This window comes from Mastomys coucha, unplaced genomic scaffold (genome assembly GCF_008632895.1).
Source record: "Mastomys coucha isolate ucsf_1 unplaced genomic scaffold, UCSF_Mcou_1 pScaffold15, whole genome shotgun sequence".
Lineage (NCBI taxonomy): Eukaryota > Metazoa > Chordata > Mammalia > Rodentia > Muridae > Mastomys > Mastomys coucha.
The window spans coordinates 20885304-20906354 of record NW_022196897.1 but is presented as its reverse complement, the minus strand read 5'-3'; the positions used below and the strand labels follow the sequence as shown (position 1 = coordinate 20906354).

At 46.0% G+C, this 21051-nt stretch overlaps 2 protein-coding genes across 11 annotated transcripts in view; both read left to right on the top strand.

Annotated features, from left to right (window-relative positions):
* The window catches only part of Garnl3 (GTPase activating Rap/RanGAP domain like 3), a 153515-nt gene extending 140396 nt beyond the window's left edge, over positions 1 to 13119 (top strand). For all 8 annotated transcript variants that reach the window (XM_031369887.1, XM_031369893.1, XM_031369890.1 and 5 more), the window contains 4 exons: positions 1300 to 1438; positions 2520 to 2735; positions 3812 to 3938; positions 12527 to 13119. In XM_031369887.1, the coding sequence (XP_031225747.1) occupies positions 1300 to 1438; positions 2520 to 2735; positions 3812 to 3938; positions 12527 to 12701 (657 nt within the window). In that variant the 3' untranslated portion in view covers positions 12702 to 13119. The remainder of the gene's footprint in view (positions 1 to 1299; positions 1439 to 2519; positions 2736 to 3811; positions 3939 to 12526) is intronic.
* A 4432-nt stretch (positions 13120 to 17551) lies between these two features.
* Slc2a8 (solute carrier family 2 member 8) overlaps positions 17552 to 21051 on the top strand; it is a 9601-nt gene continuing 6101 nt past the window's right edge. Inside the window, exons 1-4 of one of the 3 annotated variants that reach the window (XM_031369885.1) lie at positions 17552 to 17732; positions 17807 to 17969; positions 18120 to 18326; positions 19602 to 19701. In XM_031369885.1, coding sequence (XP_031225745.1) covers positions 17677 to 17732; positions 17807 to 17969; positions 18120 to 18326; positions 19602 to 19701 — 526 coding nt within the window. In that variant the 5' untranslated portion in view covers positions 17552 to 17676. The remainder of the gene's footprint in view (positions 17733 to 17806; positions 17970 to 18119; positions 18327 to 19601; positions 19702 to 21051) is intronic. The other 2 variants (XR_004118525.1, XM_031369884.1) reach the window with 2 other exon arrangements.

Sequence of the window (21051 nt, the reverse complement as noted above, 5' to 3'; positions counted from 1 at the left end):
TTACCCGCTGAGCCATCTCACCAGCCCCCCTAAACAAGTTTAAAAAAAAAAAAAAACACTTCTCACCAGAAACAAATCATACCTCTTAAACCAGAACTTACTCCAGCTTCAGCCCCAGACTCAACACAATTTTATCCAAGCTCATACTGGTATCTGCAGTGCTGAGAGTCCATTCATTGGATATGATGGCACAAGAGTCAGGAAGAGCCACACAGGAGTTCCCAAGCAACAGTAAATATAGCCAAATAATTAAGAATGGTTGAATTTGCCAGGCAGTGGTGGTGCACGCCTTTAATCCCAGCACTTGGGAGGCAGAGGCAAGCAGATTTCTGAGTTTGAGGCCAGCCTGGTCTACAGAGTGAGTTCCAGGACAGCCAGGACTATACAGAGAAACCCTGTCTCAAAAACAACAAAAACAAAAAACAAAAATCAAAACAAATAAACAAAAAGATTGAATTCTGATGTTGAGGATCTAAGTTATCTCTGACATATTTAAGTTTATACCATTTGTTTGTGGAGAAGGTTCAACAGGTAAAAGTGTTTGCAGAGCAAGCATGAGGACCTGAGTTCAAGTCCCCAGCACTCATATAAAATTCTGAGTGTGGTCACAAACATGCCTATAACCTTGGTGCAATAAGTGACAGAGATGGGAGGGTTACTGGGGTTGACTGGTCACCAGCCTAGGTCCAGGTTCAGTGAGAGCCAGTCCAAAGGAAGGAAGGTGCAGAGAATGGAGCAGGATCCTTGCCTTCCTCCTTCCTCCATGCAGGTACACAGTCATGCATACTGCACACACATGTGGATAAACAACACAACACAAAGCTAATTTTATAGCTATAAATTTTTATTGATAGCCATGTTTAAGATCAGGTTTGTAAAATTCCTAAGAGTTGGCTCTCAGAGACAAATGTAATGTCCCATTACTGTAGTCACCAAAATCAGCACAGACAGACAGGCATGCTGGAGTATCTGCTGGCTGAGTGATGCAAACAGCCATCTTTCTCACTGCAGAATGGTCTTAATGGAATCCCTGAGGTCTGTCCCAATCCTGAGACTCCTGAGGGAAGTATGCTTGCATTGTGTTGTGTTTGCTGATGTGAGGCAAGTGCAGAGAGTAGGAAAGCAAACTTTGGGAAAATTCTGGCTGGATCAGATGCAGGCCTGCACTGCATGCTCTGACGAATCAGGAAGTCATGGCCTAGCCTGGGAACCAGTCAGGGCCTTGGCAGTGGTACAGGGAGGCCAGTGTCCAGAGCCTGACATACAGGGTGACTGGCAGTGCTTTCTCCTTCTTTCCAGTCAGATATATACTTCACCGCAGCCACGACTGTGCAGGAGGGCTCATCTGGAGGCAGCTCAAAGGGAGCCAGTGCCCACACGTCTCCTCAGACACCACCCGCCCGGGACACTCTACTGTTTCCTTCTTCCCTGGGGGAAGGTAAAGTCTAGCTTTTCCTGTCTTCTTAATACATGCTTTAGAGCCTGATGTGTTAGGCTTATTGTCAGAGCTACACATAATCACTGCTAAAGAAGTACTATTCAGGCCAGGCATAGCACCAAACCCTTTAATCCCAGCATTTGGGAGGCAGAGGCAGGTGGATCTCTGAGTTCCAGGACAGCCAAGACTACACAGAAAAGTCCTGTCTTAGAAAAGACAAGAAAACAAAACAAAACAAAATTGTAGAAGTAGTAGTTGTTGATGTTGTTGTCACTATCTAAAGCCAGTAAAAAAGGAAGAACTTGTGTGGTTGCACTCCCAACACTTGTGAGGTTGAATGAGACAGAAAACTCCACATGTACTCTGGCAACAAACAAAACCAGAAGAAATCCCATTATGCAAAACATTGCTTCAGTGTGGAAACGGGAAATAGGCCAGAGGGCATCCCATCCAGCTGCAAGCCTATTTTTCTGTGCAAGCACAATTGGCAGCAAGTGTATTTGATCAAATTCACTCAAAAAAAGGAAGCTTTGCAGCAATTAGGATGTAAAGTGAATAAAAAATAAGTTAATAGGAAAAAAACGAAAGGAACCTTCTTCATGTTAATTATATTAAGGAACAAGAAATTATTTTCAGGCCAGCAAGATGGTTCTGCAGGTAAAGGCACTTGCCATCAAGCCTGGAGAGCTGAGTCAAATCCCTGTGTCACAAAGGGAAGAAGAGAACTGAATCCTGTGACTCCTGACCTCCATGCATGGACACATGTGCACACACACTCAATAAATGTAATTTAAAACTTTTGGGGGAGTTTTGTTTGGTTTTTGGTTTTGTTGTTGCTGTTGTTTGTTTTTTGGATTTTTTTAAGACAGGGTTTCTCTGTGTAGCCCCGGCTGTCCTGGAACTCTCTCTATAGACCAGGCTGGCCTCAAACTCAGAGACCCACCTGCCTCTACCTCCATAGTGCTGGGACCAAAGGTGTGTGCCACCACTGCCTGGTTTGTACTTTAAAACTTTTAAAGAAGTAGTTCTGTTATAAATAACATGAGCCTAAAGTTCTGGTCTTTTCCAAATTGTGTTTCAGGTGAAATTCAGTCTAAAAATCTGTACAAGATTCCACTTAGAAACCTTGTGGGCAGAAGCATCGAGCGACCTCTGAAATCACCCTTAGTCTCCAAGGTCATCACCCCGCCCACCTCCATCGGCCTTGGAGTCGCTGCCATTCCTGTCACGCATTCCTTGTCCCTCTCCCGCATGGAAATTAAAGAGATAGCGAGCAGGACCCGCAGGGAACTGCTAGGTAATCACAGCTGCCAGGCTTTGTTCCCACAACTTGCTCCTTTGGCTGTCTATCATCTTAAACCCCAGAGGCTAAAAGGGAACAATGCAGAGCTGGAGAGATGGCTCAGAGGTTAAGAGCACTGACTGTTCTTCCAGAGGTCCTGAGTTCAATTCCCAGCAACCACATGGTGGCTCACAACCATCTGTAATGAGATTTGGTGCCCTCTTCTGGCTTGCAGGCATACATGCAGACAGAACACTGTGTACATAATAAATAAATAAATAGTTTTTTTAAAAAAAGAAAGAAAATGACATCTTTAAAAAAAAGGAGGGGTGGGAACCATGGGGCCAGTGAGGAGGCCCAAGGGTTCAAGTACTCCTTTCAAGCTTGCCAGCCTGAGTTGGAGCCCCAGGACATACATGGTTGAAGGAGAGCCAGCTCAAGCTGTCCTCTCATCCACACACAAATAATATGATAAAATAATGTAAAGAAACTCCCTCTCAGAAGAGATTTATACATCTGTCAATCATAATTACACCAGAGAATACTACACCCTTTCCCACCAGTGATGCTGGCAATCTCTTTTACTAGGACAGAAAGCTGAGCAGGCCATGTTAGGGGAAGCAGGCAGTTAGTAAGAATACTACAGGACTTCGCTGCGTGTATTAGGCTTCTCCAGGACTGTATATAGCAGTGTATTTATACTTTTTGATCAGAGAAAAAAAAACTTCACCAACAAGAAAACTATTCAAAAAACAATCTCTGTCATCTTTGCTACTGTCTCCAGTAGACTCTCATTGTACCAATGAGAATAAAAGACAGTGCACGCCTTTAATCCCAGCACTTGGGAGGCAGAGGCAGGCAGATCTCTGAGTTTAAGGCCAACCTGGTCTACAAAGCAAGTTCAGGACAGCCAGAGCTACACAGAGAAACCCTGTCTCGAAAAACCAAAAATAAAATAAAGTGGGTAGGAAAACTGAAGGGAAGTGGGGTAGATTTGATCAAAACATATCATATGCCCGTGTGAAATTTGCAAATAACTTTCTGCCCTTGTGTAATGGTCCACTGGCTTGTGATTTTCTTCTATAATGCAGGCCTCTCTGATGATGGTGGACCCAGGTCAGAGGGAGCACCAAGGGCCAAATCAAAAACGCGGAAGCGGTTGGAAGAAAACCAAGGAGGCCCCAAGCCAGAGACTGTGAGGTCAGCTAGCAGTGACAGGTAAGAAGGCCCTGCTCTGCTGGATGGTGGCCAGGTGTTGTGTTTATAAAAAAGAAAGAGCCAGGATATGTTTGATAGCTCCAGGTATGGTGAGGTGGGAGAGGTGCCTCTGAGGGCCCATGCTGAAACATCCCTTCCCCCTGAGGTACCAGTTATACAACAGATATTGTATGGAATTGAGTTTATTTAGGGAATGGGGAGGGGAGTTGAAGATGGAGTAGAGACAGAGAAAGGCAGAGGAAGGGCAGGGGGTGGTGGGAGAGGAGAGACCTGATATGTTAGAATGGCGGGTCTCATCAAGACATACCACACACTAGGCCCAAACAGTTCCATGTGTAAGAGGTTTAATTGAGAGGGAGAGAGGGAGAGAGAGAAAGATGGAGGAATGTTCCCCATGTGTGAATATATATATATGGGTTCTGACATAGTGGCCGCAGGTAAAGGTGGGAGGTGAGCCCAATAGATTCTGGGAATATGGCGGCTGTTGCTCTGGCAACAGGTCTCTGAGACCCGCCCATGAGTTGCCACAGGCATTGGATGCTAACATACCTCCCTTTTTGATATTATAAAGAGAAGGAAAGAAAAAGAGAAGGGGAAGCCGATGGTGAAAAGGGAACAAGAGCCTCGTGTCTCTTGAGCTACTTCCTGCTGTCTAGGGGCGTTGTCAATGGGGGGTAGCTGGCTTTCACCATCGGGATCCACTTGGTAAACGTTCGCATCAGGTTCTTCTGTGGACAGTGGCTCATTTGTGGGCAGCGGCTAGTAATCCTGTAACAGGAGTATCCCAGATTGGTTGACGTAGAAACAGCATTCTTCTTGGAGGAACAGGCAAAGACCACCTTCTTTAGCTGTCAGGACATCTAGTCCCCCTCTGTTCTGAAGCACCACAGCTGCCAAAGAATTGATCTGTTTTTGGATAGTAAGCACAGTTTCAGACATTTTTTGAAAATCGCTTTGAAACTGAGAAGTGAATGTATTATATTGGGTCATGGAAGTCGTTATCCCTGCAACTCCAGTACCAACACCTATGGCTATTCCTGTAGCAACCAAGAGTGGCACAACTTGAACTGCCCTCTTATGTTGGGCAGCTATCATATCTACAACTGGGATTGGCAGGAGCTCGTTTCCCTGGATTACTCCCAGTTCAGGGAAAAGAAGTACTAATGTGCAAACTCCTGACCAGCTAGCAGGTAGGCGATGATATGCCTGAGTGCCACAAAGAACTGACGTGTTTTGGACTGTAGGGCATTGTGGCAGAGATGCTATATCAAGGGTTCTATTGCAGTCTAGGGAGCTCAGCATTCCCACTGAATGAGTCCCAGAGGCCTTAAAGCAGGTTGCCATGCCAAAGAGAGGGACAGAGGTAAGGTATGGAGACATGGCGACACTGGAGCCAGGGCAACTGACAAAGGGTGAGGTAACGTTATTTGGCAGTATCACTGGAGATGCTGTAAGTGACAATTGCGAGTTAGTTCCAGGGGGTACACATAACCAGCACTCCTTAAAGTGTCCAGGTCTGGTGACATTAAGGAGTTGGTATGCCGAGGTCAAGGTCTAAAGTAAAAGGATAAATGACAAGTTAGTGTCATTTATGAGGGGTGATGTCAAAGAGATGAGGACCTCAGAGGAGTGTTTGATTATCTCCCCCTGCTTTTTCAATATCCAGGGGTTGGGCAATTGAGACATATTTTTTCTGAATATGGATGGTACTTACTGGGGCCTTGGACTGATTTTTATGATAGAGCTTACAACTCCTGTCTGAATCCCTCAGGTCTTGTATGTAGAAAAAGAATGTCTTGTGATGTTGATAGAAGAAATGATTGATCCATGATCCTAGCATATGTATTTGACAGGACCAATATGGGCAGCCCCCATATTTGTCTGGCCATTTTCTACAATAATCTTTTGTCTGGTCAAAGAGAAAGCAAGTATAGAGATCATAATATTTAGATGGGATTACAGATACCGGGATGATAGCAGTTTGGATTGGTTCCTGGCATCTGGCTATGGAGCAGTTTCCTGACCCTATTTGGAAAGACTATTATCTGTGGGGGTTTCTTGAACCTTGAATCTCCAGATATAAGGGCTACCCTGGATAGAAATGAACAGCAGGAGGAGGATGAGAAACTCTTGTCTAATCTAGTGAGGTCGAGCTCGGCTACCAGAGTGGAGTCTCATTTTCTGGGATTGGGGACAAGGTAGGTGGTCTCATTGTCCTCTGGAGCTTAACAGAGCACAGTCCTGTTAAGATTGATGTGTATGAAGAAGAGTCATTTTTTAGGTGGAGGAATAAAAGGTTTGAGGTGAGACAGATGGACCCAATGAGAGAGTCCCTCGAGTTTAGCAGCTGTAGGAGTCACAAGAATTACTTTAAAAGGGCCCTGCCATTTGAGAGAGAGAGATGAGGGCCGACGACCTGGAGAGGATAGAAGGACTTGGTCTCCAATGTTGATAGGTAGTGGACAGGAGACAGTGTATGGCCAAGGTAGATGGTGGTCAGTAAAGTTCCACAGGAGAGAACGGAGGTGGCAAAGTAATGGAGTAAGTAGATGGTCTGGGAGGGGAGAGCATTTAGGTGAAAGACCAGGAGTTAGGACTAGACGTCCATACATGAGTTCAAAGGGAGAGATGAAGAGAGGTCACTTTGGGAGAGCTCGTAACCTGAAAAGAGCAGGAGTTTTACCCGATCATGGTGAAGTTCCTGTGACAGCTTAACAAGAGTGGTTTTTAAAGTGCAATTAGTTCTTTCTACCTTACCAGAAGATTGAGGGTGGTAAGGAATGTGAAAATGCCAGGGGATGTCTAGGGCCTTAGATAGGATTTAAGAGACTTGGGAAGTAAATTCAGGACCATTGTCTGATTGGAGAGATGCTGGGACACCAAACCAGGAGATGATCTCTTGGAGGCCAGGAATGTGTGAAGAGAGAGGGGGTGGGGAAAGAGGGAGAAGGGGCAGAGAGTAAGAGAGTAAGAAGATCAGAGAGTGAGGAGGGGGCAAGCATCCCCTTTTATAATGAATCAGGCATATCTGACTGCTGCCAAGTAACTGTGGGGTGGAGCCTAGAAGGAATGCTAACACTAGGAGTCTACTAGCCCAGCACCCTACAGGATCAATACCTACCCCACCATGAAGGTCCCAGAGAGGACAGCTGACGCCATAGGGCTGAGACAAGAGAACACTGTTACCAGCAATCAAGCAAATGTCCACTAAAATATATTGAGAGGCTAGAGGCAGCTCAGCTAGAGCTTTGCCTGACACTCACAGAACTGTACACATGCACACACACATACACACATGTGTATAAGAAATAATACAGAAAGAGATTTTTTTAGACAGGGTTGTAGCTTGTAGTTTTTAAGGTCTACCTGCCTTTACTTCGGGAGGTGATCCAGATACCAGCCCCTACCCAGCTTCCCTTGAATCCTAGGACAAAAATGCACATACAGTTTGTTCCTTTTCTACTTGCCTTCTTGGCACAATTGCTGGGCGCTGCTATCTTCCACCTGGAAAATGAGCCTTTATCTTTATTCTTAGCTCCGTACCTCTCACCTGTCCTAAACTTCAGTGGCTAGAACCACCTAGCCCCTGCCAGTCATCCCAGACCACCTGCCTGTAGTAGTAGCCACAGGCCCCAGCTCCTCCCAAGACCTCAAATGATTGCCTGGTTCTCCTCTCTCCAAAGCATCAAGAACTCTGTCCTCCTTCCTTACATCTCCCTCTCCATCCGCAGGGGCCAGGAAGTCCCACCTGTACCTTCCACCCAGCAACTGGCCCAAGGCTTTCTGACAGATCAAGAACCAATTAGAGAACAGGACTTTAGCATAAAAACTGCCCCCTACACCTCCACTTTTCTGTCCAATAAAAAATATATTTAAAAAAAAACTTCTCTCAGACATAAATTGAACAAAACCATAACAATCATGTAAATTATATAGTATGATATAAAAATGACATCCAGTCCATCATATTTGTCAGTTAGATAAAGTACTCTACTATCACTCCTAACTGAAAGAATTATGATTCTATCCCTGGATTATGTTTAGGCTTTAGCTGGTAATGCCATCTGAAAATATGTCTTCCACTCTATAACCTCTCTCCCAATGTTAAACAATTTGAGTGTGATTATGAGACTAAAACTAGTCTTCAACCCCATCAGAAATCTGAGAATGACTTAAACACGACCTGGGTAATAGGAAGCACAAGCATAGCTTCTCAAACGACCGTGGAGACAGCCGACTGCCTGGACAGCCCCTCATTCCTCAAAGCCTCGGAGCATCAGTCTCCAGCCTTCTGGCCCAGGACCATCTGACAGACTCCAGCAAAACAGAATTATTAAGGACTGCTTACCCTGTCTTGGCAGAGCCAGCAGTCAAATATTTTGTCCTTTTTCTGGACAGTATTTAGTCTGCAGATAAAATAGGCAATTCCCACTCAGTGTCTACCTTGTCATGGTAAGCCACCTTGCTTGGAGGTGAAGATGTTCAATCCTTTTTTGAACTAAGAGGAGGCTGTCAGGAGTAGATATGTCTCATTGTCAAGTGATTATATAACATTAAATGTCACATTATGTGGATTTCTGAGATTTTTGAAGATTATATAATATATAAGGTAATCTGAACTGTTAAACCTTGACTACTCTCAGTCACTTCTAATTGAAATATATCAAAAACACCCTTTTATAATTAAATCAGAATCTAAAACAACCATGAGTTTGCTATCTGGCCCTTAACTCGTATTGCTTAATCATCTAAAACCAGTTTGTAATAGCAGTTATAGAAGGACTGAGTCTAAGCTATGTATTCTTAAATGAATTATATAGACACAATGTCTATCTAAGAGTAACAATATTAATCTCAAATTTTGTATTAATATAAGAAATTCATAGCAATGAAAACCTTAAATCTGTATCAAAACAAATTTTGTACCAATGTAAGAAATTATAACTTTAATTTTGTATCAGTTATAAAGATTTCTACCAATTAAGATGGCTACACAATCTATTCCATCTATTTCCTCTCTGTTCAAAATTATGACCAATCCCAAATTATCCCTTAAAATGACAATTTTTTTAATAATTTGTAAAATAACCATTACCAGACCACCAAACCCAGGGAATTGGGCTGATGACTCTCCATAGCTTCTTCTGGCTGAACAGGGGTAAGGAAAACTTCTTTAAAGGGCAGGGTTAGAAAAATCAGAAAATTTGGTTAGACTTTAAGAAAGCTAGCTATAGCATCTCTTATCCAGTCTTTGTATGCTTAGAAGGTTCAGGGCTTGACTGAAGTTCTGACTGGATCCATCTGAAAGGTTGAAGGAGGAAAGATGACCTGGAACCCATGGCACAGGGGGGTGTCTAAGCAGGTCAGTTCAGCATCTCTGAGGATGAATCTTGCCAAAGCTGTACATTCTGCAATATATAAATCTTACAAGCAGTATATTAATACCATTAAGATATATATCCGTATGGATTGTGCAGGGTGCACAGATTAGTTAAGGATGAAGTTCTGTTCCTTATTTGAGCATGTGGAAGACAGCTATCTTTTTTATGAGTTACTTTTATTAATAACCAATTATAAAATGTCTTCATTCATGCCATGTGAAGGATGACACAAAGAATCTTTACCTGTCTTGTTTGTTTCTCCTGAATTTTTCTACTTCTTCAGGGGTCTCCCCCTGTCATCTCTGATCTATATCACTCTGGAAGGGGTCCAGAGCCTCTTCTCCTTTCCTGTCAACACAAATGCAGAACCTTTTTCAACACAAGTCTTAACACTGTCTCAACAAGGTCTCACTATTTGGCCCTGGCTAACCTCAGACTCACAGAGATCTGCCTGCCTATTTCTCTAATGCTGGAATTAAAGACATACACTACCACACCCAGCCCTAGAGAGAAATATTTAACATGTAAATAATGTGTTCTGACCATAGTCACACAGATGCACATGCACATGCACACGCATGTTACTCTCCTTGTCCCCCTCCCGCTGGTGACTCCTAAGGGACGGTTTTTGTTTGGCCCACTAGTTTGATGAAGATACACAAAAATGAGATTGCCCAGTGTCTTAGAGTTTTACTGCTGTGAATAGACACCATGACCAAGGCAACTCTTATAAGAACAACATTTAATTGGGGCTGGCTTACAGGTTCAGAGGTTCAGTCCATTATCATCAAGGTGGGAGCACGGCAGCATCCAGGCAGGCATGGTGCAGGAGGAGCTGAGTGTTCTACATCTTCATCTGAAGGCTGCAAGCAGAATACTGGCTTCCAGGCAGCTAGGATGAGGATCTTAAAGCCCATATCCACAGTGACACACCTACTCCAACAAGGCCACACCTTCTAATAGTGCCATTCTCAGGGCTGAACATATACAAGCCATCACACTTAGTAAGATAGGGCCAGGCTCTTTCCAGAACTGGTGGCCCTGTGAACCGGGAGAACCCTTCTGAAAACAGTGCAGGACACATGAATAGACGCTTGTTGCCTCGGAGCACCTGTGCTCCTTCTGGAGCAGAGTGGAACACTGTCCAAGCAGTATGCTTTCCTCAGCACTGAGCTGGAGGAGATGGAGAGGACCAAGCACTGTCCCCCTGCAGAGGGTCCAGAGGCATTAAGCAGCAAGCCATCACTCATGGCAGGGTGGCAGATGATGTAGTGAGATGTGTGCTACCTGGGCAGAGGGTCTCCGAGACCCCACTTACAGAATGTCAAGCCTCACTCCTGCTTCAGCCTCATGCAGAGAAACAGCTCTAACCATAAAGACATTGTCTCAGCCAGCCACAGGTGTGCCATAAAGCCTAAAAGGCAGTAAGGAGGCTATTGGTGACTGTGGCTGAGAGCACTGGCTGCTCTTACAGAGGACCAAAGTTTCCAGCACCCATGTGGCTCTTCACAACCACCTGGAACTCCAGCTTCAGTGCATCCAATGCTGCCTTCTGGCAGCAGGCACTCAAATGGTACATATATGCAGATACGCAATTAGGTATGAAAAATAAACTCTCAGCTGGGTGGTGGTGGCACACGCCTTTAATCCCAGCACTTGGGAGGGAGAGGCAGGCGGATTTCTGAGTTTGAGACCAGCCTGGTCTACAGAGTGAGTTCCAGGACAGCCAGGGCTATACAGAGAAACCCCATCTTGAAAAAAAAAAAAAACCTCACATACATGTATATACATATACATATACATATATATATATATATATATATGAGAGGGTTTTTTAATACATATATATGTGTATATGTGTATATATACATATACGTATGTATATATGTAACATAAATAATATATATATATATATATATATATATATATATATATATATAGTAAAGCAAGGCTGGGCATGGTAGCACATGCTTTAAATTCCAGCATTCTGCCACAAAGGCAGATAAATATCTTTGCGTTCAAGGCCAATCTGGTCTACATAATGAGTTCTGGGCCAGCCAGAGTGACAACATGAAACCCTGTCTCAAAATATCGAAAATTAAAATAAAGAATCTTTTTTTTTCTTCTTCAAAACAGAGTTTCTCTGTGTACCTTAGCTGTCCTGGAACTCATTGTGTAGACCAGGCTGCCCTCAAACTCAGAACTCAGAGATCCAACAGCCTCTGCCTCTCTGCCTCCTGAATGTTGACATTAAAGGCGTACAGCATTACTGCCTAGCAAATAAAGAGGTTTTTTTTAAGATTTATTTATTTATTTTATATATGTGAGTACATTGTAGCTGTACAGATGATTATGAGTCTTCATGTGTTGTTGGGAATTGAATTTAGGACCTCTGCTCGCTCTGGTCAGCCCCACTCACTCCGGCCCAAAGATTTATTATTATAAATAAGTACACTGTAGCCAGGCGGTGGTGGTGCATGCCTTTAATCCCAGCACTTGGGAGGCAGAGGCAGGCGGATTTCTGAGTTCGAGGCTAGCCTGGTCTACAGAGTGAGTTCCAGGACAGCCAGGGCTACACAGAGAAACTCTGTCTTGAAAAACCAAAAAAAAAAAAAAGTACACTGTAGCTGTCTTCAGACACAACAGAAGAGGGCGTCAGATCTCATTATGGGTGGTTGTGAGCCACCATATGGTTGCTGGAATTTGAATTAGGACCTTCAGAAGAGCAGCTTTATTAGAGGATGCAGGTTCAATTCCCAGAACCCACATGGTAGCTCATAATTATCTGTAATTCCAGTTCTAGAGACTCTGATACCCTCTTTTAGCCTCTGAGGGCACAGAGATGTACATGGTGTAAAGATATCCATGCAGACAAAGCATCCATTTGCATAAAATAAAAATAACAAATAAACACATAAACAACACAAAAGACAATAATAATAAATAATGACAGGCAGAAGGTCCATTTTGCTAGGGGTCAAGAACAAAGGAGGCAGCACAGGGCTGACTTGGACTGCATGGCCAGGGACACAGGGACCAGCTTCACAGAGTGCTAGGGATGCCTTAGGAAGTCACGTGGACAGGGGAGGGGGAGGGCAGCTTCCAGGGCTCTGGGGCATTGTGGAATCACAGACTCCCTGAGAAGTGAAGCCCTGCCCTTCTTCACCTTGGTCCTCCCACCCTGTGACAGCAGCTTCTCTCTTCCAGGATCCCATCAGGAATTTTGGAAAGTCCAGCATCAGAAGCCAATCCTGAGGGCCATAACCACTCAGCAAGCTCTGAGCAGGACCCTGTGGTGGACAAAGAGGGCAGCCCGGGCTCAGGCAGCAGCCCCTTCCAGCTCATAGCCTCCTCAGAGGAAGACATCATTGATTTAAAATAGAGTCTGTCCCATTGGCCATCCTTAGTTTTCTTATGCAGATTTATACTGTTTAAGCAGCTCCAATGTCCAGTCTCGACACGGCGCGCCTTCGGCCAGGCAGCGATCTACGGACCAAACCTCCTGTGCCCTCAGCCAGTGGGTCACTCCAGTGTCCAGTGCCATCTTCCTCCACCCTATTTCTTTCCATTTGAGAACCGTCGGTCCCCTTGTAATAAAGGTGGTAGATTTCATTAAGGTTTTAGATCAAAACTTTGAATAAATCAAAAACGTTCATTCTTATTCCCTGCAACCCTTGTCATATTTTATAGGTTTAGATGGAAATTATTTTTTTCGTGAATTTTGTCTTATATACTGTTTCTTTTATGAAAAAAATACTGCTTTTTAATTTTACTATAATATAAATAAGTTTTCTTTCCTGGCCCTGTTACTGCCTGTTCTCTGGGGTGGGTCCCCCTGCGCTCCTGCCTCTCCTCTGGGAAAGATAAACGAAGCCTCCTGTTTCCCCTGCTTTCAGACATCAGGGCAAAGGCAGCTGTCAGAGTCTTGGGATAATTCATCTTACAACTGGGAGGCCGCGTTGCCGGCAAGTCCTGCATCCTTGCCGTTGAGTCTCCAGATCCCCTCGCTTGGGCAGGTCCGCCGTGTTTGTTTTGGTTTGCAGTGTTGGGTACTGACCACAAGGCCTTGCAGCACCAGGCAAACATGCTGTTGCTGAGCTGAATCCCCAGCCTCAGCCGTGTTCTGTCATGTGAATCCAGCAACTGTCCTTTCTCTTATAGATACATGGGAATGTTGAGATAAAGAGGTGAGGGCTGGAGAAATGCCTCAGCAGTTAAGAGCACTGAAGAGGACTCTTAGTTATGGTTTCCATTGCTGTGAAAAGACACCATGACCAAGGCAATTCTGTGAAGGACAGCATTTAATTGGGGCTAGCTTACAGATTCAGAGGTTCAGTCCATTATCATCAAGGTGGGAGCATGGCAGCATCCAGGGAGGCATGGTGCTGAAGAAGCTGAGAGTTCTACATCTTGTTCTGAAGACAAACAGAAGACTGGCTTCCAGACAGCTAGGAGGAGGTCTTAAAACCCACCCCCACAGTGCACACTTCCTCCAACAAGGTCATACCTTCTAATAGTGCCACTCCCTGGGCCAAGCATATACACACCACAAAGACCCTGGTTTAATTCCCATCACCCACATGATGTCACACAACCATTTGTAACTACAATTCCAGAGAATTCAGTGACCTCTTGTGACCTCTTATGACCTCCAAGGGCAGGAGGCACACACATGGTGCACATACATACATGCATGTACACTTACAAAAGTTCATTTTAAAAGTGTTAAATTTTTATAAAAGACTTTTTTAATGGGCTGGAGAGATGGCTCAGAGGTTAAGAGTACTCTCTGCTCTTTCAGAAGTCCTGAGTTCAATTCCCAGAAACCACATAGTGACTCATAACATCTATGCTGAGCAAGCTCTGGTGCCCTTTTCTGGCCTGCAGGCATGCAGGCAGGATGCTGTATACATAATAACATCTTTTATAAAAAAATATTTTTTAAATTATGTGTGTGCAGTGTGTCCCTGTGTGTATGTGCACGTGAATGTAGTTGCCCACAGAGGCCAAAAGAGGACATCAAAGCCCATGGGGATGGAGTCACCGGCATTTGGGAGCTGCCCAAACTGGCACTGGGAACCCAACCCTGGCCCTCTGCAAAGTCTGATTTTTAAAATTCCTACCTACCCCAGCACCCTCTTGAAAAGTCAGCAGTAAATAATGTGGACTGAGACAGACATAAATAAGAAACAGCATCCCTGGCCCAGGGGTCACAGGTCACCTTCAGTTTAGCAGTTGATTCCTCTTCATGTCCACATGGCCCCATCGTCGGTCCACAAGGAAGCAGCTCCGAGGAGTTCTGATGTCATGGTATGTGTCAGGGGTGAGAGCTTTAGCTCCTTCCTCCCTGAAGGCCATAGAGAAGGACTCCCTTCCCTTCCCCCTCTGTCCAACTGCGCGTGATACATGGGACTGAAGTATCATGCCTGGACTCTCTTTAGCTTTAGAGGCAACTTCTAGCTGTGTCACAACCATACCAGCAGATTTATTAGGTCTATTCTGGCCTTTGTCAAGCTGGAGGTTTGGGATACATATGGAGGATAGAGGCCCTCAAGAACCATGCACTCAGGTTTTTGAAACAGGGTTTTTCACTAGGGGCTGGTGGGGCTTACCAGTTAAACTAGGCTGAATGACCAGTGCGCCTCAGGGATGACATTCCAGACATGCCCTGCCACACCTGCTTTTGAAGAATGCTAGAGGGTCAAACCCAGGTTCCCATGCTTGCACAGCAAGCATTGCACCAACCGAGCCATCTTCCAGAGCATACCATCTGCTTTTAAGGTAAGAAAACAGACTCCAAAAGAGTCGATGATTTGAACCTTGTGTTCTCTCTCTCTCTCTCTCTCTCTCTCTCTCTCTCTCTCTCTCTCTTTTTTTTTTTTTTTTTTTTTTTTTTTTTTTTTTTTTTTTTTTTTTTTTTTTTTTTTTTTTTTTTTTTTTTTTTTTGGTTTTTCGAGACAGGGTTTCTCTGAGTAGCCCTGGCTGTCCTGGAACTCACTCTGTAGACCAGGCTGGCCTCAAACTCAGAAATCCACCTGCCTCTGCCTCCCAAGTGCTGGGATTAAAGGCATGCGCCACCACTGCTCAGCTAACCTTGTGTTCTCTTAGTCACAGAAAATTCTGCCCAGTATGTCTCTCAGAGTCTAAGTGCTTCCTGACAGCTGGGGTTGGCTGGTGTTTATTTTGTTTTAGGATTAGGGAGGAGAAGTTCAGTTTCATGGAGCCAGGGCTGGCCTTGAACTCATGATTCTCCCACTGGACCTTCCAAGTGCTAAATGGGAGGCAGGCTTGTGCCACATGCCTGGTTCCTGATTTTTCTGTTATACAAATTAATGAGCTTGTGTCTATATCTTTCCTGTCATTTTTGTTGTTATATATTAAGGAAACAGAAAAAAATTCAAGCCTGTATTTATTCTTCCAGAAGAACAGTAATGAAGCCACCTATGACCAAATAAGAGACAAGGGTATGAGAGCTACAGAGGAAGTAAGAGAGGGACTGACTCACCAAGCTAGTATTGCTTTGCTCATAGAAGCGGAGGGGGGTGGGGGGAGAGGTGAGCTTTTCTAGAGACAATATCTGGTCCAGTTTGGGAAGGGAGAGCACTAGCCAGTGGTTCATAGGTGTCCATGACTCAGAAGTCTGGTGCTAGCTATGCTTACTGGAGTGTCCCTTCTACATAAGTCACTCTGCTGAGCCAGTTGCTCAGGTACAAAGTACCTGGTCTAGATGCAATTCATCCATGGCCTTTACTCTGCAGACACCAGAAAGCTGCTGTCCAAAGGAGCTGATGACCATTGGGAAAAAAAGAAAAGAGCAGGTGATTACAAAGCAGTGATAAGAGTCTATCACCCAAGCAGGAGACTTTGCAGAAGCACAAACAGGAGATTGCCTGCCTTTAAGGATAGTCTTGTGATCAAAATTTCAAAATACTGGTCGCAACAATTGGGTGACTGCAGTAATCTAAGATCACTGTACTGATGGGCATTTGAATGCTTAGCCTGCTCACAGCTCTCTAGAGATGAAGACACCCAGGCACAGAGAGGGTGCCTCTCACTCATTCTTTCTAGAATTACATCTGTACCACTGAAGCTGCCACAAGTGTTAGGTAACAATTAAGCAAAGCAGTGGAGGCACACAACCACAGGGAGACTCGGGGTGGAAGAAAGATAAAGAGGAATCAAGATAATCCCTAGGCTTGGTATTATCATGGGGCAACCAGGGGACAAGGAAATCACTACGTTCCATTCTGTCCCACTTCTGGCATGGGGGACCTTGCCTGACGGTCTTCACCATCTCAGGATCCTAGATGTGGTAGCACTCATGACAGAGGTGAGCTGCCACCAGAAGCACCGGGTCAATGTCAGAAAATCCAAGGATAGGAACAGGTGGCCCAAGACAGTTTTCTTGGAGCCTTTTCACCGGAGGCTCTCTGAAGTAGAAGTCAAGGTTGGAACCTATTCCAGGGAACTGTGGATAGTAAGGGTGGGAAGTCTTGCCCAAGCCAATCTGCTTGATCGCTGACCCACTACTAACCTCATTAGTGGAGGCTAGATTTAGAGACCAACTCCATACAAAAATTAAAAATAAAATAAAAGTAAAAATATAAAAGATGGCTCAATGCTTAGGAACACTTGTTCCTGCAGAGGGCTCAGGTCCAGGTCTCAAACATTCACACACATGATGGTTCACAACAATCTCTTACTCCAGTTCTGTAGGATCTGATGACGCTTTCTGAATTCCACAAGCCCCAGCGCGCGCGCGCGCACACACACACACACACACACACACACTTGCACCACGTAAATAACACTCAGACAAATAAAGTTTAAAATAAAAGCAAAAGCAAAAACAAACAAACAAACAAACAAAAACCACCAAAACAGGGACAGCGAGATGACTGCTTGTAAAGGTGTTTGCCCCCAAGCTTGGCGATCTCCGTTCGATCCGGAGGATCCACTTAGTGGGAGGAAAAAACAAACTCGGGAAAGCTTACTTCGGACTTGCACAGGCACACTGTCACCTCCGTCCCTCAATAGATGATTAGCAGAAACAAAAACAAAAACACCTAAGCAATCTTCTCCATTCTCATTGGCAAGCTCAGACCTGATAGGCGAGGCCTTCAGATTCACTCAACACTCCAATTGGACAATCGTGCCGGGTCCCGGACTCAAGCTCCCTGCAAACCTCTACTTCTGTTGCCGGGCGTAGTTCAGCTCCATTGAGCTTTGCAACCGGCTCTGTGCTTCCATTGGCCGGTTCTGATTGGGGGCCAGGTTCTAGCGTCCCATTGGTCACTCCTGTCGCGGAGGCCGCCCGAGCCCGAGCCGCGACAGTTCGCGGGTCTGATCCTGCTGACATGTCGCCCGAGTACCCCCAGGAGACGCAGCCGCTGTTGCGGCCACCGGAAGCCAGGTGCGGGCTCCTGGGGCCCGCGGCCACTCTCTCACGCCCAGCGACACCGCTCACGTCCCGCCTTGTACCCGCAGGGCTCCCCGTGGCCGTCGGGTCTTCCTCGCTACCTTCGCCGCCGCTCTGGGCCCCCTCAGCTTCGGCTTCGCACTCGGCTACAGCTCCCCCGCCATCCCCAGCCTGCGGCGCACCGCACCCCCGGCCCTGCGCCTCGGAGACAGTGCAGCCTCCTGGTTTGGGGTGAGCCCGCTGGGGAACCCTGGGTCCCCCACTCTCTGCCGCACCCCGAGGGTCCTCATTCTCTTTCCCCTGAGGCCGCGGGGCGTGGGTGGAGGGATCGTGGGCCGTGGTCTCTGGTGGCTTCCTCTTCAGCCCGTCCCGGGTCCCCAGGCCGTCGTGACCCTGGGCGCAGCGGCAGGGGGCGTACTGGGCGGCTGGCTCCTGGACCGTGCAGGGCGCAAGCTGAGCCTCCTGCTCTGCACCGTGCCCTTCGTGACCGGCTTTGCGGTCATCACCGCGGCCTGGGACGTGTGGATGCTGCTCGGAGGCCGCCTGCTCACCGGCCTTGCCTGCGGAGTCGCCTCACTAGTGGCACCGGTGAGTAGTTTGGGCCTCCTAGATGACCTTTGCCAGGCATGAGGCAGCTGATCAGCAGTGACGCTATTCCTCACTGCTCTTTTACTCTACTAATGGTGGTGTCCCTGTATGCTTAGCAGTGGTAACTGGAATGCTATTTTCGTGTTAACTGGGTGGTTCGACTCTGGTTTGTCCCTGGGATAGGCTGCTGGCTCACTTCACTGCTTGCGTTGTAGACTTTGTATACGGATACTTTGCAGCCCACATACCTGGACCACTTACCTGGACACAGGCTTCTCTCCCAGCCTCAGTTTGCTCCCCTGTAAAGTAAGGCCTTATCCTGAGGTGGTTGTGGCCTCTGCAGAGGAAACTGCTGGTCCAGGAATAGTGTCTGGAAAGATTTAGACCCTAGTAAACTGAGGATCACCAGCAACCTGTGGCCACACGCTTGGATGACCACCTATCCCTCCCTCACCTCCGTGGCCTCCTGCTTATCCTCTTCATCTGTTGGAGGTGTGAAGGAACCAGAGGAAAGGGAGGCTGGACATCTACACGGTTGTTGGTTTTTTGTTTTTGTTTTTTTAAACTAGGGCATAAAGTATGGAATAATCTAGAAGTATGTATGGATAATACCTGTGACTCCTGAGATTAGAAGTGATGGCACCCCTGGTAGAATTAGACTGAACAAGGACACTTCCAGTAGCACAGGGAGTCAGCCAGCAAGGGAGAAGTCTTTGGTTCTAACTCACTTCTGTGCATATTAAATGTGTACTGAGATGGGCCTGGTGGCTCATGCCTGTAATCCCATAACTTGAGGGGTAAATACATGAAGATCAGGAATTCATGGTTATCCTCAGCTCTGGAGGATAGCCTAGGTGTCATGAAACTCTATCTCAAATACATGAATGAATGAATGAACGAACGAACAAGTGTAGGGAAGCGCTACACTCCTCTCTCTCAGTGCTCACACACATAACAGCAAACCACTACCCACAATCCTCTTTAAAAATCTGCAGGAAATGGGGAGGGGCACTCTGCCGACCTACAGCAGTACAGTTAAACCTTTCCTTTAAAAGAGCCAAGCAGGGGCTGGAGGGATGGCTCAGCGGGTAAGAGCACCGATTGCTCTTCTGAAAGTCATGAGTTCAAATCCCAGCAACCACATGATGGCTTACAACCATCCGTAATGAGATCTGACGCCCTCTTCTGGTGTGTCTGAAGACAGCTACAGTGTACTTATAATAAATAAATAATAAATAAAAGAGCCAAGCAAAGTCTCACTTTAACCACCAATAGGTCTATATCTCGGAAATTGCCTACCCAGCCGTCCGGGGACTGCTAGGCTCCTGTGTGCAGCTGATGGTCGTCACTGGCATCCTCGTGGCCTACGTGGCAGGTAGATTTGTGTGTTCTCTTTTGTGCTCTGGAAACTGAGGTTCCTAGAGGGCAAGAGTTTGCCTAGTGCTGCTGGCCAAGGTGCCACTCGGTCACACTCCTAGGAGCTTGGGGCTGGGGGCTGGGGGAAAGGGTCCTGGTAACCTGGTGCCAGGAAGAAGTAGAGCAGGTGATTTCTTTGTCCCAGAATCCCACCGCACTGGGGAGGGTTCCAGTGCAAGGAGGGATGGGGTATAGGGAACATTTTAGCTCAGTTACTTGGGGAACTGGAGTCTCAGCATGCTGTCACTGGGTTCTCAGGAGAATGTCACATAAAGAAGGCTGCTTCCCAAAGATGAGGGGCAGAACTGGTGGCCTGGGGAGGCTTCAGAAATTGTCTCCTTGTAACATCTATTCTTTTAAACTTAACAAATATTTATACCAATAAAGACATGGGAGGTGTAAACTGTGCTAAGACCTGCTAGCTCGGTGAGGTGATTTTATTTTCTGAACTGTGTGCAAAATGTCTATTTATAAGCCTACAACTAAACTGTTTACTCTTTAGAAATCTCTTTCTGTGTCATTCTACAGAGCTAGTCTACCTTCCCCTTGAGCTCCTCCAAGCCCAAGAGGGCTCCTTAGCTCTCCTTCCTAGAATACTGATCTACGTGTGTCCTGCCTGCTGCCTCTCTGCGGCTCTTGATATCCCAAAGAGAGACTCTCGGCCTCTTCTCTGGAGCTCTTTACAGGAAGCTCTTCCTAGCCAAAAGAAAGAGCAAGCCATCGAGAGAGATCATTCTCAAAGGTTCACGTGCCACGTGAAGTCTCTAGTTCCTCTGAGCTATGTCTCCTTCGTGGCTAAGCCCAGCCAGTAGAGGCCCCGATATTTCACCTTTAAGGTGGGGTAGATAGCCCAAGGCTATCCCACTGACCCCACCTTGTAGAGCAAAGACCTCAAGACCTCTCCCAAGCAGCTTGCCTTAAAATAGGCAGGAACTTTCCATTATTTGGCATTCTTATCTATAGAGGCCTTCAGAGACACATCCAAACTGCTTCTCTTCAGAGACACATCCAGCTGTATCTGACAAACCAAGCTTTTTTATAATTTTGCTAACAATTGGGTTTTTATGTACAATAAACTAAATATCCTGTAACATCTCATTAGGTGTAGGTAGAAAGAGGGGAACCTTCAGACCTGCCACTCCCACCTGCTGGGTTTCACTACCCCTCCCCCAAGCTTCACTTCCCATCCCCACATCTCCAGAGCTTTAGGACCAGGAGATTAATAGCATATGAAAAGTGCCTGGGGCTGGTGAGGTGGCTCAGCGGGGAAGAGCACCGACTGCTCTTCGGAAGGTCATGAGTTCAAATC